Here is a 20,234-nt window from a genome sequence, read left to right as displayed (position 1 = left end):
CAATGGCTTGACCTCATTTTTTTAACTCATTCATTGCCATTGACGGCTATAAACGTCAAAAATTCATTTGATCTATTTCTATTCGTTTAACTTTTTCCCCCCACTTTTGTTAAGAGTTTGAAAACCTAGAGAGAGAAAAAATATTGTACATTTAGAACAGATGTAAAATGTGTGATTAATCGTGAGTTAACTAGTGAAGTCATGCGATTAATTACAATTAAAAAATTTAATCGCCTGACGAGATGATTATTAAAAATTAGGGGCGATTACATTTTTGTTATCGTAATTAATCGCACTTCGTAATTATCGTAATTCAGACTTCAATAGTTAACTCACGATTCATCACATATTTTATATCTGATCTTAACTCTTTGACTGCCAGACGTTTTCAGAAAAGGGATGCCGTGGGTGCCAGCCGATTTAAGCATTTTTGACTGATCTTTCAAGGTCCACAGAAAATTATGTGTTTGGACTATGGAAACACACATACTACCAAATGAAAGATTGGACTCTCATCTTTCATCAGAAAATCCATTTTTCAGTAATCAACAACAGAAAATGGTTAGTTTCACCTCTGTTTTGGGGAAGAAAAAAAACGTATTTTAACGTCTTTGGCACTCCTCCATAGGATTTTACTAAATGTTATTTAACGTTTTTGGCAGTCAATTAAAAAAATATATAGGTTTTCATACTCTTGTTAACAAAAGTAGAAAAAAAATGTTAAACTAATAGAAATAGTTAAAACGAGAGACGATCAAATCAATTGAGGGAAGGTCAGGAAAACTTCTACAGGGAAAATGTCAGAATGTTCTGATTTTGTGATAGTTCTATTCCATGCTTTACAATGATTGTTTTTTTAATCCAATAATGCCAATGAGTTCATCATTAAAATGAATAAAATAGCTGAATTTGCTTATTTTACTTTTCAGACACATGGGTGAGAAGGGAAAAGAGATATTGCACTTTTGAGTGCATCCAGCGGCTACAGGAAGCTTAATTAAAATCTTTCAAAACAAAGTTCAAAATTGAAATATAGGCTAATCTATTTTGGGTTCATATATATTTTTTTATATATACGACTGCAGAGCAATCAGTGGCTCACCACACACCACTGAATGGAATGTTGTGCTGCTGTGACTGACTGCAGACTGTAAAAACACAAAATCTGATCTCATTTAAGCATCAGAGTTGGACATAGTAAACACAGAAGCGTATCCTGATTACTGATAAAAGTAAAAGTAAACATGAAGCAGTAAGACACAGACAGCTCAGTCTGAACAGGAAATGGATTTTCAGCCACCCTTGCCTTTGGAGACAGGAAGTCATAAAGCAGGATCAAACAGCAAGCACGACACGGCTTAAGCTCATGGTCGTTAATTACGATAAAAAATTTTAATCGCACGACGCCCCTAATTTTTAATAATCTTTTCTCTTTTTTTTTATCGTGTCAGGCGATTAATTTTTTTTAATCGTAATTAATTGCATGACTTCAATAGTTAACTCACGATTAATCACAAATTTTATATCTGTTTCTAAATGTACGATATTTTCTTTTCTAGGTTTTCATACTCTTGTTAACAAAAGTGGAAAAAATGTTAAACTAATAGAAATAGCTCAAATGAATTTTGGACATCTATAGCCGTCAATGGGAGTGAATGAGTTAATGATGCCAAGATGGTGACACAGGTGGCAACCTTTGGATGTCTACGGTACATTTACTGTGAATGGAGGGGAACAAATTGCTGGCGCAGAACTTTCACGTGCGGCCAAAAAACAAGAAATGGGCAAACAATAGAGCTTTGTACTGGTACTGGTTGCTCTGTCTCACGAGTATGAAGATAGGATTTATACACAGAATACTTTAGTAAACTTGCGCTCACGTCAACTCTTGGATCAACAATTTCCAATTGAGCTTGTACTTCCATCACATTGGCTTCAAGGCCCTTTCAGTGTGGATGCTTGTCTCTTATGACTCACCCACGAAGGCAGCTACATGACTTGGGGAGAGCTGAGCAGATGTCGGCCAAACAGTTCAAGCCCAGCTAGAGATCCTGACTGACAGTTGAACTACTGTTTTATCGTCACTGAAGGAAATGCTTAACTCAAGCCAACCACGAACATAACAAAGCGCGTGCTGCTCATCCTATGCAGGGTCGAGTTTTCCCCACAAAGTGGTGATTGAGTGTTTATATTCTTCAGTCCAAGGTGATCCCCCCCCCCCCGTCTTCTTCGGTTCAAATAAAAGCAGCCAAGGGCAAATGTCAGCCAAGGATATTTATCACATGCCTAAATCTTTGTCAATTAAATGCCGGAATTGACAGTGCATGTGGGGACAGCAAGAAGGTAACCTTGCCTCTCTTCGACTTTGGGTAGAAATAATAAAAATGGATGAATGTCAAGTTGAAAAGTCAATGACAGCAAAATCCACAACACAGAGAGAGAGAGAGAGAGAGAGAGAGAGAGAAAGAGAGAGAGAGAGAGAAAGAGAGAGAGAGAGAGCGAGAGAGAGAGAAAAAAAAACTCTTCCAATGGTGAAGCCATTACTGGTCACACACAGAGGGCACTGATCTACTGAGGAAGGATTTCACAGCAGAGTTGAGCCCCGCAACTTGCTGGCAGTCGAGTGCATGAAATGAGCTTTACTACTTGGATGGTGCGTGTGACTTTCTTTCTACCGATGTCACAGAGAAGGAGATGCTTCGGCTAAAGTGCTTTGTTGTGTGTTCGCATTTTAACTCTTTGACTGCCAAAAACGTAAAATAACGTTTAGTAAAATCCTATGGAGGAGTGCCAAAGACGTTAAAAGACGTTTTTTTTTCCAAAACAGAGGTGAAACTAACCATTTTCTATAGTTGATTACTGAAAAACGGAATAAGGTAGAAACAAACTTTTTTTTTCTGATGAAAGATGAGAGTCCAACCTTTCATTTGGTAGTATGTGTGTTTCCATAGTCCAAACACATAATTTTCTGTGGACCTTGAAAGATCAGTCAAAAATGCTTAAATCGGCTGGCACCCACGGCATCCCTTTTCTGAAAACGTCTGGCAGTCAAAGAGTTAAAGAAGCATCCCGATTGCGTGATGTTTGGAATGTAATAATGACGGGAACACTAACTAAGAATGATTTGCTATGATTTTGTCATTACAAAAGGATGATATAAGCGTGAGCTTGTCAGTGTCATGCTCCGTTTCCCGACAATTAATCTCATAAGGACGTTATATCAGCTGAAATGGTAAGAATGGCTCGGGGAACTTTCAAAAGGCAGTCCAGTTCACTGATTACAAAAAAAGGAAAATGTAATTTATGGCTTAACTGAAGGTCTTTCTGTCCGGGTTATCTGAGCATAGGATTTGACAGCCGCCAATATGACTATCATTGTATAAGCTGGCCCCGCTTTAGACTGTTTCCAATTACCTTGTGCTCAAAGACTCCACAAGACAAAAAAAAAAGAGAAAAAAGGTCGCTAGTGAATGTGGAAAAAGGAGTCGCAGAGTCTCTCTGGAGAGAATTTCATGCGATGGGCTCCTTTGTTCTCACTTTAACCCTCGGCATACCATAATTTGCCACCATCTGGGGCTCTCATTCCAATTCTCTTCCTCCTCTGCAACTGCTGCATGCACAGAAAGCAGACATCTGCAGTCAATCTCCCTGCGAGATTATGCAATGTTATAATGAGGAGCAATTACTTGGTCAGCTTGCCTTTAACATCTCTGGGGTTCATCCATTCTTCTTGGAGATAGTGTGCTTGTATTTGAAATAGTTGGCAAAACAAATGCATGGCTGTGGAAAAAAGGGGGGGGGGGAGCAATGTGTGGCGGAGAGCAGCTTTGGCCTTTAAATGGCATTTTTTACATCTTCAGCGCATTACACAGGGTCGTCAGATGAAGAGCAGCTTCTGAAATGTGATATTCTTTCTTTTTTTGACTCTTGGCTGATGTACAATAATAATAAAATACAGCATTTACTGTTGCAAATGGGAGAGTAAAAAACATTAAGATTCGTGTCACTACACAATTATTGATTTTTTTTTGGCCTATTAAAACCAATGACACATACTCAAATGTCCATTCTTATATATGAAGAGATCAAAGCAGAGCATGGCAGCAACTGCTCATTTATAAGTTGGAGGGACGAAGCATGTCTACAGTAAGTCTGGGGTTTTACTTTCTTTTTTTTCTTTTCTTTTTATTTATTTATTTTTTTTAATTAATTTGTTTGTTAAAAAAAAAAAAAAAAAAAAGTCTGGGGTTTTACAATGGAAAAATACACTTTTTTTTCCAAAAGTAATACTAATGCATGACTTTTATTTTTTTATTTATTTTAAATAATGTGGATTACAGTGAGTTATTTTAATTCAGACGATAAGTGTAAATAATCATGGCAAGAAAAAAAAACATCATGATGTATATACCAGTGCCAATAAAGAAAGCTTAACATGTGCAATTCAAAAAAGGAGTGGAAAGAAGAACAAAAAGCCACATTAAAAACACAGTAGAAACAAATAGTACAGCCCTTTGTTATAAAATATATTAATCTGATGTGCCAGGTAGCCCCCAAGGGCCACATGAGTATCCCATGGGCCTGTTCTAAAAAAATAACTCACCAGTCATGGGACAATTGTGATCTCCTGGGAATGTTGTAGTAACGGTTATTTGAAAATGTAAACAACATTGGCGGATATTTATATAAAGAAAATATCTACATAATATAACACAATACAATATATCTACAGTATTACCTAAATATGAGAAATCATCCACATAAATGAATACAATTAATTGTTGATTATGACATATATAAAAACTACAGCCTCTCCGATTTTTTTTTAAAAGTCTGATATTGATTCTGATATTTAGCAGAATCAAACTCCCATAACGGACAAATTGGCTAATTAAAAATAATTAATAAAAAAAAAAATTTAGCAAATAAAATACCTTTTTTTTTTTTTTACTGTAGTAGCTTTAGTATTTATTTAACTTTACATAAGAGAAGAATCGTCAAAAATTGGTCAATTTCCCACATATTAAGTTTTTTTGTTTTATGTTAATGCAAACAAAAATAGATACATAAATAAAAATAATCAACCATTTTCTTGTGGCTCATTTTTGACTATTTAAAAAAAAAAAAAAAAAAAAGAAGCTAATATAAGACGATTAAATACAGCAGGCCAGGCCCTAATAATACCATTATACAATGTAATTTGAACACATTTCTTATTTCAGAAATGTGTATCAAACTCAAGAAGTAGCTCTCAAATTCAAACAGGTTGGTGGACCCCTGCCATGATATTGAAAAAAAAAAAAACTACATAAACACACGCAATGAAAAAGCGGGGGTGCATGTAAATAAACACCGTGGCTGTATTTGACATCACTTATAATACAGCCTTGTCCGAATGTAGGCGGGCTGATTACGCATAGTCCAAGCTGTTAGTGTTGTTGACAGCTGTGTGTGTACACGTGTGTTTGCAGCTGTCGTCCGTATGTTGCTTTGAAATGCGACCGATCGCAGCTTGAAATGACGGCAGGAAAAAAAAAAAAAAAAAAAAACACATGACACCGTTAGTGACACATTTATTCAACAAAAATGCACACCATTAATTCTAACTACTGGTTTCATATCAGAATGAATGCTTGCTACGATGCACTTGTTCACAAGCTTCACAAGACAACATGCAATTAGCCAAAATGCAGACCCTTTCACCAATAAAACCTTCACAAAGCATATAAATGTCAACCCTTGCATCTAATGCTTAATGACGAGGGAAGACGACGGCACTTAAGTGCGAATGAGAGTGCAGACAGATGCTCACCGCCAACTTTACAACCCCTTTGCACCCGTATTTTTACAGTAACGTCAGCTAATGTGCGCATCGCCGTCCCGCTCGTGCACTTCTAAGACGGGTCTTAAAGAAGCCCAAGGCAAACGAGTTCACCGGTTCTTTCTCTCTTCCTTTCCTTATCTGGCTCTCATTATCTCCGGGAAACTGGTCAGATTACGGTTTATTAGGGCCTGTTAACGCCGCAGAGATGCCGGGAGGTGCAGCGGGGGGTTATAAAATCAATCCTAAAATCAATCCTAAAAACAACCCTCGGTGGTGTTGTAGGTGACTTTGCATGGGTATGTGCTGGCTGCAAAGAAAGTCGTTTTTCTATAGTGTGAGCACATGCACACTCAAAAAAAAAACGTTTTAAGTCATTCTTTGGTAATCTAAAATGGTTGTGATAACTGCATTCACCTACTATCTTTTTCTCATCTGGTCAATTTGTGGTCACTGGCAGCTTTTTAAAGGCAACCCACGCGACCCCCGTGATAAAAACAAGACAGAAAGGCCTCAAGAGGAGAATCCAAAGGGAGGCTGAAATGTGGTGCATGTGAGGGCTGGGATAGAGATAAAAGCGAGCGATAGGACGGGTCGCAGCTACACAAAGCTCGGGGATTTGGATCCTAAACAGTTACGCAACTTGTTCTGTGGAAAAAAAAGCATGGCAAGTCGCACTCTTTTGTCACTTGGGACAACTTGCAAAGTGCTTGAGAGAGAACAAGTGCGCTTACGAGAGAACTGGAGACAGTTTGTATTTTTTGACTCCGGAAATGTACGTCCCAGGAAGCGGCCATTTTGTCACTCGCTGTCCACTGAAAATGACCGATCCGTGGGTCCCTTGTTTTTCTGAAGCATGATTGGTTGTTACATGAGCAACTCTGAGGTCATTTTCAGTGACAAAATGTCCGTCCTTTGAGATGGATAAAGCGGGAATTTTTCAGCTTAACTCGTATTCCATAAACACAATATTATTCAAAATGACGTGTTTAGACTAGTGGGACTGCATGGATAAAATCGTAAAGACATTTTTTGAGTTGAGATCTTAACTCTTTGACTGCCAGACGTTTTCAGAAAAGGGATGCCGTGGGTGCCAGCCGATTTAAGCATTTTTGACTGATCTTTCAAGGTCCACAGAAAATGATGTGTTTGGACTATGGAAACACACATACTACCAAATGAAAGATTGGACTCTCATCTTTCATCAGAAAAAAAAGTTTGTTTCTACCTTATTCCGTTTTTCAGTAATCAACAATAGAAAATGGTTAGTTTCACCTCTGTTTTGAAAAAAAAACGTCTTTTAACGTCTTTGGCACTCATCCATAGGATTTTACTAAACGTTATTTAACGTTTTTGGCAGTCAAAGAGTTAAGTACAGTTATCATCAAGAAAATTGAAAGTAATGAAAATAATAAACTGTGACCTATTGTTCTGCAGCAGAAAAACTAGAGAAATATCTTGCTGGTGCTTCCCTATTGGTGGTCAACATGAAACGGATCCTCTGGTCTGATTCCAGTTTGCTCTGCTAATGACCTCCTCCAGGGACGAGGCATAAAGAGATTGCCAAGCAAGAGCTGTTTTAAGTCAATGTGGGTCTTGGAAAAAAAAATGGTACAGTCGCATGTGTACATTCACTTTGTCACTGTGATATTTAAACACCCATAAAGCCCAGATACTGTACAAATGTTAGCCGCCTGTGAACCAGGAAGTAGCCTTCTTACGAACAAAAAAACACTCTCTAAATCTTATTTCACTTTTGTTAACAATTCTGACATGGTGGTGGGTCTGCGCTCCGTTAAGTACAATTCAAGTTTCCAAATGTGTCGAGTTTGTATTCATAAGAAAGGTCACTTTTGGGTATGCGGAACCCTGCAGCCAGGGGAGGTGAGTGGCAAAATGCCAAAGTCATCACAATGTGGAGACAGCTCTTTCCTTTGACTGGCAACCTGAAGAGCTGATACGGATCGGGGGGGGGGGGGGGGTTCTTTCCCCAAAAATCTGTTCAGAGAAACTTTGAGGCTGACGTTTTGATGGACAGAAGGTGTGTAATCCGACATTGCTGCTGGTCATAGAAGGATTAACACAGTGACCCCGGAGGTCAGAGGTTATCTTGCAACAGTGTCACAAACTGTACATTTAAACCATTATTATTATTATTATTTTTAAATCAGCTTGAATGCATCCAATGAGGAATCGTGTTCCTCATCAGTTCAAAGTGAAGCAAGAGCTGTGTGGAGTGGAGTGAAAAAAAAGAGAACTTCCAGCCCAATATGCCCATCTAGGGTCAGTCACTAATCCGCAATCTTATGAAGGTCTCTAGAGAGGAAAGCAAAACATTGAAGGCCCCCCCCTTCTAAACTTGACTTCACCAAGAAAGCAAACAGCTTGAATGAAAGTATCTGCACTCGGGACAAACGTCTGTCAGGGCATACACATATTCTGTTTTACCCATCAGTGCTTTCAGCAAAAACTAATTCCCCCGAGTTGTTTCACCAGGATGACAACGGGTGCAAATACTCAAAAACGTCATGTATTTTTACAGTTTTACTACAAACAGTACTTAAAGACCAGCTAAGAACATCTTCCGAATGTGAATCATTTTGTTTCTCAAAAATCTTCTCACTCACATAACCAAGCGTACACTGTTCCCACCCTCTCAAGGGTTTGGGACATGGCATTCTCTCTCCCTCCTCTCGCTCCATCTTCATTTTATGTCTCAAACATGTGGTGTACTTATTTGCTTTTTTTCCCCCCTTGCTTTTTTTTGTTGGCAAGAAGTAGATGTTCCCAGCAACATTTGTCTCTGTGACTGGCAGCCATAACAAAGGAAGTATACGTAAAAAAAAAAAAAAAAAAAAAAGCACACACAAAAAAAGGACCATCATAAACAAATACAACAGGAAGTAATATGTAGTGAAAGCTCTGAGGTGGAACGTAACCGTTTGCAGGAACGGACTTCAGATTTGTTCAGACCCCAAAACATTTTCCCAAACGAAGTAATGGACTTCAGGGTTTCCAGCCCCCCCAGAAAATTAGCAAACAAAATTCGGCCTGCGGGGGCAAGAAAAGGTGGGCGGGCCGCCAGGCTTATAAAGCACTGGGGGAAACCCTGCAAGTAAAACTATTCTAAAGTACATTTCAGCAATCTTAAAAGTTGTAAAAGTCTATTTAATCACTTAATAGAAAAAGTCTTCACTTTCACAACAAATGTATAATACAAAGTTGATTTGACTATGAAGATGCACCTCACTATAATTTTTATTTTTTTTACCAATATAAAAAAAAACGTTAACCACTGTTATTGAAAACAATTTACAAACCACTAAACCGTAAATATGATAAGCAGCAATTGTACCTTGTGGTGCTACTGGAGTGTTACTGCTTTGAATGTGAGCCCACCTCACTTAACTGTGGCTGCATATTTGTCTTCTCAAGCTGTTCTTTTCTTGCTGTGCCTTGCTGCTCTTTTGGAAAAATGTAGTGAAAAAAAGCCACAAAAGGCCAGAGAAGAAGCAAAGCACTCCCAAAAAAAAATAAAAATAAAAATCTATTGATACGCACCGAACTGAAGATTCACATTATTAGCTGATGTCATTCACGACTTTGTCTTAAAAGTGGATTATTCTCTAAAAATTGCACCTCAGTGTTCATCTTTAGAGCCCACTCCATAATTTGAATGAATCTTCAATATGTTTGAATAGTCATACTCAAATAAACTTAAGGTCACGATAGCGAGTAAAATCTGTGAATTGAACGCGTCTAAACGAGACCCATAATGCACACAAGGTGTGACTCATCGGCGAGGCAAAGATTTGCATAAGCAATGCGACGAAAACAGGAAATGTCGAAGAGTTTGTTGGGAGTTGTTTTCTAAACTGAAATGTGTTTAATGAGAAGCAGTGCGCGCACGCCAAGGCGTTATTTTGGAGTTGAATCTTTCCTTTTAAAAAAGAGTTTCATGCGGGTGATCTAATGTTTGCCCCACTTTCAGTCTAGTTCGACACAAATAAGTTTCTCAGCTGTCATGCTCTCACTGATATCTCTGAAGCAACAAACAAACTAGTTGGAACTGAATTATATAGTCCGTATCAAGTGTAACATCAATGTTCGCTAATAACCTGCTCAATGTTGAAATTCAGTTCACTGATGATTACTTAAAACCCTGAGAGGAGACTAATTCATGAAGTGAAGCTTGAGTGAATGATAGCAACTGAGATTATGAGAGCAGTCAGGCTTCACTTTTCCCTTGTGGAAAATTCACGCATGACTCGTGTGTAGGTGGCTGTGAACAATCTCATCATTTACCAAAGAACAGCATTTTGCCTCCAAGTAACCACACCAAGATTCCATTGTGGAGGCTGCATATGGTTTACAAACCCCCAAAAGGGATTTTTATAGTATATTTCTCACAACAAGGCTGGGGAAACCCCATTTGACTAAACTGGCTTTCAGACTCTTTATTACTCCGACTAGAGCAATTAGAAGCCAACCGCTGCAAAACCACGCCATTTTGCTAAGAGGCTAGACAGCTAATCAAAAACACGTCACGTCGGGAAAATTCCCCAAGAGGACACGCAGGCGTCTTTTTTTTTTTTTTTTTGTAATTTTTGTATCACCGATGGCTCCGCTCTTACCTGGACTTGCCCTTTGCCCATGATCTTGTCCACGATCTCGTTGTCCTCCTTGTTGAGCATGCTCTTATCGTAACACTTCTCGTAGCACAGGATTCGCAAGAACTGCGATCCCTCCAACTCGATCTCAAACTCCTGTTGGTGGACACGAGGACGGTTAATAAAATGATGGCAGGACGAAAGCTGAAAATCTGAAGATGTTATCTTTTTTTTTTTTTAAACTGACTTCATTCCACTGAGGTTCTGCGGTGTCTCTGAAGACTCTGGTCTTCGCTTTGCTCACAAAGTATCCATAAGAGTCCACTTCGAGGGTGCAGTACAGATCTAGGAGGAAACACAAGAGTTCCTGCAGGTATCAGCAAATGGAATTTTATGCTTTTTAATGGTGTTTTTAAAGCAACTTAAAACAAATTTAATGCCCATGTTGTACTGCATATACATACACACGCACACATATGCACACTGTTTATATATTTGGGCTGGCAGTTGTTTACATTGTAATGAATTGCATGATTTCTATAGCTAATTCACGATTAATTGCAAATAAATCGCATGTTAAATTGGTTCTAACTTTACGTTTTTCTACACTAGTTAATAACATAGAAATGTGGTTGTATATTTTAGTTCATTGACAGTACTTTTACAGTAAGTAATTCATAGTTATTTGAAAAAAAAAAGAAAAAGTTTACTAAATAGTTAAAAGGAGTGTGAAACGGAGTCAGATTTCTGCTTTGGTCATGTTCTGCCACTAAGTGGCATTAGTGTTTCATGTTGGACGTTGGTGACTGAACAGCACATTTTTCTTTTCAAATTCATCGCAATTGGTGTTTGGAACATGAGGCAACTTCACTCCAGGCCATTTTCTTCATTGTAAATTACAATTACCCACCAGTCCCCACAAATACATCGTTTTAAAAAAAAATCCCATTTATTATTGCTAAATTAGTGTTAAAGTGACTCGTTTGCGCAACGTTGGATGTGAAATACAGCATAAACAACAATGTTTTTACATCAATTGTATTTCATTTTTTAATGCCTTTAGAAATTGTAGTCAATGCTTTTTAATGCCATTTATTTTAGTAAAATCCATGTTATGTCTTTTAATGCTTTTTAATGACCCACATAAACCCTTAACAGGGATGTGATTTGACCAAAGTGAAATTAACTGAAAATTTAGCCGGGGGTCTGGGGGCCGCTGGCACCCAGCTAGGTCCATGGCAGTGCCCTGGTGGGGGGACAAGGGGCCCCCCGGAGCTCATGGGTTTTCCGTGTTTTTAAGTACTTTCAATGCACTCACATGACAAAGAAATAGACAAAACAACAGCATAAATTTTCAATGTATATTGAACTATCCCATATAAAATGGCAGTTTTAGTCAACTCAAAATCAGTCACATTCAAAAACATTGGACTGCCTTTGCTTTTAAAAACTATCACTGAGAATATCATCATATCTAACTAATGTGATTACTAAGTTAACACATAAATAATGTTGAAGAGTTCAAATTTCATGAACAAATAATTGTATCATGACCAAATGAAAAGTAACTCCTATTAGAGCATACCACAAATGTCTTTGTTATAGCAGAAGATGTTATCTGTCGGAGTCATGTGCATACACAATGAAGTACAAAAAACAAAAAAAAAAAAATCGGATTTTTTTTTGGGGGGGGAGATAAAAAAAGCGGAATTCCGCGAATTAGCGGAAAAATCACATCCCTGCCTTAAACAAAGAGGGGTCGCAAATTGTCAGAGTTGATCAAAATTAAATCGACTATAGGTTAATCAAGATCATTAAAAATAATTATATATTTTTTAAGGCTTTATCTTTTATGATATGCAAAATCATTATTACTGACATTCATATTGCTTTTACTTTTTAAAACCCACTACATTCTCATGAGATCTTATTCACTAATTAGATTAGATCTAGAGTGTAATGCTATCATTGTAGATCACATTTAAGTGATGTGAGGATAACGTACACTCAACTTACTAATAAAGTCAAATGCACTTATTACCGAGTTGAAAAAGCAACGTGACTATTAAAAGTGACACAAGGGGTTGCATTTTAGTATACTATTTAAATCACTTTTAAACATGCTTCTCGTGTTCTTAAGTCTCATCTGAGCACTGCCAGAGGAAGAAACAAAAGGTTTGTTGCATCAAAGTGGACGAGTCCTTGAAGCGTCAATATATTGTATTTTGTGAGCAGAAAGACATCAATTTCCAGTACGTGTATGCGCTCATATGGTGACAGTTTCTCTCTCCTGGGATGAGACCCCTCTTGTCCCATACATGAAGCAATTATATTGGTTAATGTAGTTTTCTCTTTTTTTTCCCCCCTTTTTAATGCTGTTGTCACATTTTTTTGCAGTCTGCGGTGCTGCCTGTCTATAAAGTGTCTATACGTCCCGTAGCCTCGACCTGCTCCCTCGGGTTCGACTCCACCTGACATGATGATGGATGGATAGATGTACGGCCCGACCTTTTCACCAAGAGAGCTGCCGAGATTGAGCGAAGGATGTACAAACGGAAGTGTGTGTGTGTGTGTGTTGAAACCTCATATACATATAAACACTCTGCAAGTCTGACAGAGAATGTTTATACAGTGAACCCACGTTTATTACAAGAGATGCATTCCAGACCCACCTGCAATAAGTGAAAACCTGTGATATAATGTGACCCGAGAAAAAACATTAAAAAAAAAAAAAGTTTTAGCCCTTTCACACACTTATTAAAAATACACGTACATACATTTTAATCATATTTGAACACAATCAGAAAATATTGTTAAGAAATCTGCGTTTTTCCGCATGTGCCTTTAAGAGGCGGGGCTTGGTGGTGTGGGGGTGTGACATCCTCGAATCTGCATGAGAATGTCTGGGTGAGAGCTGTGGCTGACACACTGTGTTTTACTTTACGGTTCGACCAGCTTTCAATGAGCGGCTGAAAATCATCGAGCGCTGGCTCCCCTTTCCCACATGCGAGGGGCATTCCAGCAAGCAAATACAGTGGTTGACTTACGAGTTTAATTTGTTCCGTGACCTTGCTCGTAACGCAGAACACTTCTCTCTCAAAACACTTTCCCCCATTGAAATGAATGGTAATGCCATCAATCGGTTTCAGTTGCTTTGAAAACACCCCCAAATGCAATGTGTTTAATTTAAATAATAATAATAATAAATCACTCTACAGTATTTACTAGTACTTTGCTAGAATTTTTTTTTTTTAAGTCATACTGTATGGAACTAAATAAATAATACTATCACAACTGCTTACTAAGCTATCGTAATTTACTCATTTTTTTTGTAGCGGATAAAGAATATATGCATATTAATATTATTGTTGCACTGTTTGTATTGAAATATGTGTCGCCCTACTGCATTTTGTATTGTGTGTTAGTGTTAGCATTAAGCTAGCTGATTTGTGTCTAAATTAAGTGGTGTTTGGTCTTAGTTTTATGTTTCGATTTCAAGTAAACTCCAATTGGAAGTGGCAAAAAGGAGCTTGAAAGCAGAAATGAAAAGCAATAGCATGTTGGCCTTGTAGAAGGAATTAGAGACAACTACAGTACATCACCCTTGTGAAAAACGCCAAATACTTTCACAAAATAACATGACTGTACAATTTAATGAACCTCATTCCATCTGGCCTCGTTCCGTCTGCTTGTTTTCTCAGCATCCTGAAGGGCGAGCATAATTACTCAGAGGGAGGGAGATTAGTGGCGATGATACGAGGGAAGTTCATTGGAGGGGGAATTCAGTACGGCCACGTGGGGGATATTTAATCAACTCATTTTTATTGTGCACTTTTATAAACAGAAGCATGACAGACTGACACGTAAAATCCACAACACATTCAATTTTTCAGTAACATTACAGAAAATTTGTGTTGTTTCTGTAGAAGTTTCTCGCCATCTGAAATTGGTTTCTATGCCCAGATATTAAGCTCAAAACAAGCCAAGAGTAATATTTTTTGTGTCTACACAGAAGTAGGACAAACTAAAAGTGGCCTGGAACTTCATGAATGTCTTAATTCCCGGCCGGGCAGGTCAACACAAGGCTGACTGAGGGGGTTTGAATTGGTCTGCATGGGGTCTCTGAACCTTTCAAACAGGGGTTAATGGATACCATCCTTTTCCATCTTACTTGCAAGCCTCGTTGTGTGTCCTAATACAGGATGCTAATCTTAGCCTCGGGTTGTGTTGAACGCTGGGCCCAACTAAGACGCAGCAGGATCGGTTGACAAGTGACAGCCCGCTAAACGGATGAGTGGCTTTTCAGCTCCAAGAACCAGCCAGCCTGAGTCGCCGCATTATCCAACCGGCGTGACTGATGAAAATTCTGAGCAAACACTCATAATTCAATTGCTGGGAAGCTAACAATAGCACGGAAACACACCGACAACGATCCATGCGACCGTGGCTATTTAATCGATTTACAAGTGAAACGTCCTGTCGACATGGGAACGCGCGCTTTTTGATTTAATTTGATTTCATGGGGTCAAGAGACATGCTCAATGCAATTAAGCCTTGTAAATATTATGAAAATGTATTTATTTTAATCAAATATTGTACAAAACCAACTTTAATGTTGAAGCGTCACTTAAATATGTTTTGAGTTTAGAATCAAAGCTTCTCTACATAGTCTTCTTTAAGCCTGTAAGCCCGTTTTCATCCATCTGTTGTCAACATGGTAGACACAGTAAGGACCATTGAAAGTTGACATTGCCGCCATGGAGGGTCGTTATCTAAGGTTACCAAATCTGCTGGGACCACCCTCCAATGGGGCGGGGGCTTCAACTGGGGGGAAAAAAAAAAAGCATACATCAAGCAAACTGAAACCCGTCATTATTTAATTGATTAGTTGTTGTTCCTTAATAATACTTAATGGGCCCTGTAATTGAATAATGACCAATGTAGTGTGTACCCTGGCTATGGTCCAAAGTCAGTTTGGAGAGACAACAGCTAACCAGCGAAATAAAATAAGCACTACAGAAAATAGCAAATAATTTAGAAAGCACATAATCGTGATTGCAATTGTCCATTGCATTGCATTGTACAGTCCATTTTTGCCTCACCTGCTTCAAGACATGATTACTGTAATCAACAATCGGGTCATTACATTTGATAGGAATCATCTAATTCAGTGGTTCTTAAGATGGGTTCGATCAAACATGTTGATTATTAGTCACGCATTGGGGAAATATCCGTTCTTTTTTTTCCAACAATATTGATACAAGAATTTTTTTTTTAAAGCCATAAGCACTAGCATTTCCAATAGCGTATCCAATCCAATGTATCAGCAATGTTATTTGTTAATTGAATGCTGAGTGTTAATTATGACAGTTGATTAATTTAATTGAAAACAGAATAGGCAAAAGCTAATTAATCCGTGGACACAGAATGAATTATAGAAAACTAAACTGAAAGCCTGTTGTACACTATTTTCTTTTAGCATATCAGCTGATTTTTTGTTTTGTTTTTTTTGCACTATTTTTGCACCAGGGAGTGCTAACTTTTAATTCTGCCCTGAGATTTAAATGCATGATAAATGCTATCCTAAATAATAGGTTTCATCTTTGTTATTTATTTAATCATTTAGCTTCTCTAATGAACTATATAAATATAACGAGAAATGAATAATTCGTGAAATTATTATTAACTTCAAATATTGCTTAACCTTAATTTTATATCGTGATATATACCGTTACTGTGAAGGGATGCAATTGATACTGTGATATGAATTTTGGGCTATTTATCGCCCAGCCCTACCACAACGCTTTCTGAATTCAAGGTGATGAGAACCAGATTTGTCAAAAAGGCTACCAGTAAGCCCTATACAGTACTTGTCTTGAATTTGAAATAAATCACATTTTATTTCTCAATAAAGAGGGGCTCGGTGAGGAAACTGGTGGGGATCAGTACCTCCAAAAAGGTTAAGAACCACTGGCCTAATTGAACTTAAATTTGGGGCGATGAGCGGATTGGACCGCTCATGTAGCACGGCCGAGTGCACTAAACTATATAAATATACCAAGAGCTAAACTTTCACTTTACCAGACCATGTTTTTAGATAATCAAAGTCATTATTTGAGACATCCGACTTCTAGCTCCTGCTTTTGTGACCTAGTTTGTCTAATACATCCCGGGCGGAATGAACAGCCTGTTCCCACGGTAGCACGACATGCACAAGATGCATATTCATTCTTACAACAAAAATGTGCAACTTCACCATCAGAAAAAAAAAACATGTAACTGGATTACCCCCAATAGACGTCTTGTCAAAAATCGGAACTCGATAAAAAAAAAAAAAAAAAAAAGACTGCTATTCGCAATCATTAGACATATCGACTATAATAATAGCATGTGCATTGCCACTAACCACATTCACGTGTTATATTTTATAGAGTAGGAAGTGCGGCTTTCTAACAAAAGGAATGTCTCAAGTAGAACCAAAACCGCAGCAGCCATGCTTAATCCCCTCACAACATTGCTGACGACGCACAAGGATCTGGATCCCATCATTGAACTCGATACTTTAATTGGTAGTTTTCGATGTCTTCATCAACTTCTGTCATTGCTCAAGAACATAATAACGTCAACAGATGATACTTCCTCATCGGTAACCACCTCAGCTCAACAAGGAGATCGCGCTCCGATCCGTCCAACATTCTCGCAGGCGGCTTTCCGACTCTCGCAGCTGTCATGGTAACCGAGGAAATCATCTTTCTCTGTCTCGTTACGCGCTATTTGATATTTCAACAATGTGTGCGTTTGTGTGTGAGAGGCTGGGTGCGATGCGCAGTGAAACGCCAGCTGTCCATTCCTGCAACATCTGAAATAGCCTCTGTGTAGGCTTGGAAACACCCCACAGGCTAAATGCTGGACACGCACTCAAAAAAATACACACAGAGCTGTCTACGCAATAACAACAGGATGCGAGACAGTAAGTATAGTTCGTAATTTAAAAGACAAAAACTCTTTCTGGAGTTAAGAGTGACTGACAGCGGTTCTTTTTTTTTATTTTTTATGGAGAGCTCAGTATTGTTCATTCGATTTGACATGTCATCATTGCGCTCCTTTTTTATTTATTTATTTTATTTTTTTTAATATATATATATATATATATATATATATATATATATATATATATATATATATATATTTATTTATTTTTTGTATGTGTATGTGAGTGTGTGTGTGCGTGCGAGCGTGTATGTATTCATTAGTTCACCTAAAACCTATTAAAAAAAATCCCATATTAATAATATAATATAATAATAAATTGCCAAATGCAGAAACATCAATGTAAGTTATCACGATGCGGTGGCTCTCGCTAACAGGCAGAATTAAGTAACCAGAATTAGGTTAAAAAATTCTATATACGTAGACCATGTTTCTATAAATTTTGATATTTGGTTTTTATTTGAGGCAGATATTTTTTCCATTAAAATGTGATTTATGAGGTGGTTAGACCATTGGTCGATATTCAGAGTTGGTTTATTTTTCCAGTTAACAAGAATTGGTTTTTTTTTGCGATAGTAAGGGCTACAAGTGTAGATTGAAATTGTTTATGTGGTAAGTCAGTTGTTGTTAGGTCACCTAGCAAACACAAGTTTGGAGATAAAGGTATCCTACAGTCCAAAATAGCGGAAAGTTTTTCTAAGACTTTAGTCCAGAAATACATAACCGGAGTACATAACCATAAAGCATGAACATAAGTGTCTGTAGTGTTTTGTAAACATTGGAGACAAATGTCGGAGTCTGAGAGTCTCATTAAGACAGCGGTTCTTAAAGCTCTTCATCATGCTGTCTGAGGAAGGGAAAAAAAAAAAAAATCACAACTCAACATTTACTCGACATTCTCTCTCCCCCTTCTGTTCACCGATGAGAACAGCACGTGCACAATATAGCGATTGACTGGCTCGTGTGTGTCAGCGTGCGCTCCGCGGCAGCTGTGTGTAAGGAGTATGCGCAGCTGGAGTGTGAGCACAAGTGTGGTGAGGAACAAAAAGTCGTTTTGCTGGCAGACTTACTGGCTGACTCCTTGAATCCTTTGGCGGAGTGGACAATCACATGGAGGAAGCCGTACAGGCCTGCAATCTCTTCATCTGGGGATTAAAAGCATCACATTGACTTTAATGATCTTGAACTTTGCACCCAATCAAGTGTCATTATCGTCCACTACGTACCAAATAATTTGGGACTTCATAACATGTCAAAACAACCAAGCTTTAACTAGGTGCAAGTGTGCGTGTGAATGTTTTTGGGTGGCCGTTCCCGTTGACAGTTAGGAATTTATGTAGGGGTCACACTTCAACTTTGTTTTTGTGAGTGACGTTCACAGGAAGAGGGTTCAAATGTTGATCTTGGAGGTGGCCACAGAGCTGTGATTATTCATACCAGATAACCATTTTCAACCGTTTATCGTGTTCAAGGACACAGGTGAGCTAGAGCCTATTCCAGATGACTTTGGGTGAGCGGCAGAGTCAAATTATGGATTGGAAAAAATCGGCCCAGTTCTTGGCATTTCATCTAGGAACAATGCAAAACGTTTTTTTTTTGTTTTGTTTTTTACAACCTTATGACACTCAAATTAAAACAATTTTTAGATAAAAAAATGTGGTATCTTTAACTCTTTGACTGCCAAAAACGTTAAATAACGTTTAGTAAAATCCTATGGAGGAGTGCCAAAGACGTTAAAAGACGTTTTTTTTTCAAAACAGAGGTGAAACTAACCATTTTCTATTGTTGATTACTCAAAAACGGAATAAGGTAGAAACAAACTTTTTTTTCTGATGAAAGATGACAGTCCAACCTTTCATTTGGTAGTATGTGTGTTTCCATAGACGAAACACATAATTTTCTGTGGACCTTGAAAGATCAGTCAAAATGCTTAAAATCGGCTGGCACCCACGGCATCCCTTTTCTGAAAACGTCTGGCAGTCAAAGAGTTAACATTCATCATTTTAAATAAATGACCCTTTTTTCCAAACATTTTTTAGATTAAAATGTGGACATTTAAAATGTGATATCTTCAACATTTATTATTTTAAATACTGTAAATGACACATTTTCAAAATATTTGTTTTAGATAAAAAATGTGGACATTTAAAATGCGGTATCTTCAACATTATTTTAAAGAAATTACAAATTTTCCGAACAATTTTTAGATAAAAATGTCATATCTATCATACCTTATGACACTCAAATTAAAACAATTTTTAGATAAAAAATGTGGTATCTTTAACATTCATCATTTTAAATAAATGACCCTTTTTTCCAAGCATTTTTTAGATTAAAATGTGGACATTTAAAATGTGATATCTTCAACATTTATTATTTTAAATACTGTAAATGACACATTTTCAAAATATTTGTTTTAGATAAAAATGTGGTATCTTCAACATTATTTTAAAGAAATTACAAATTTTCCGAACAATTTTTAGATAAAAATGTCATATTTTAACATTTGTTTATTTATGAAATAAAAAGGAAAATTTCCATTAAACTTACTTTTTTATTAAAAAAAAAAAAATTATGTTAACATTTCCTCGTAAACTTGATGAAAGTCAGTGTGCCAATAAAAAAAAATTGCAAAAAAAAAAAAAGCTGAGACTTGAATCTAGAACCTCTGACTGTGATGCAACATGCTAGGCAGTTAACAATTAAATGTTTTGTTGTTGTAGTTTTAAACTGAAGAGGAAGAAGGCATTACTTAGCATTTTTTCCCCCCAGTCATATCATGAATGTACTAAAACAACTTCAGAGTTCCAGTT

The 20,234-nt window shown here is 37.5% G+C and overlaps 1 protein-coding gene across 9 annotated transcripts in view; it reads right to left on the bottom strand.

The window, feature by feature from the left end:
* Positions 1–20,234, bottom strand: part of abr (ABR activator of RhoGEF and GTPase) — a 93,409-nt gene that overhangs the window by 23,591 nt on the left and 49,584 nt on the right. For all 9 annotated transcript variants that reach the window (XM_077546149.1, XM_077546150.1, XM_077546155.1 and 6 more), the window contains 3 exons: positions 18,492–18,566; positions 10,679–10,776; positions 10,456–10,587 (listed from right to left, as the gene is read on the bottom strand). In XM_077546149.1, coding sequence (XP_077402275.1) covers positions 10,456–10,587; positions 10,679–10,776; positions 18,492–18,566 — 305 coding nt within the window. The remainder of the gene's footprint in view (positions 1–10,455; positions 10,588–10,678; positions 10,777–18,491; positions 18,567–20,234) is intronic.

This window comes from Vanacampus margaritifer, chromosome 16 (assembly GCF_051991255.1).
Source record: "Vanacampus margaritifer isolate UIUO_Vmar chromosome 16, RoL_Vmar_1.0, whole genome shotgun sequence".
In the NCBI taxonomy this organism is placed as follows: Eukaryota; Metazoa; Chordata; class Actinopteri; order Syngnathiformes; family Syngnathidae; genus Vanacampus; species Vanacampus margaritifer.
The sequence above is the reverse complement of the archived record's forward strand: the minus strand, read 5'-3'. Positions and strand labels throughout refer to the sequence as shown.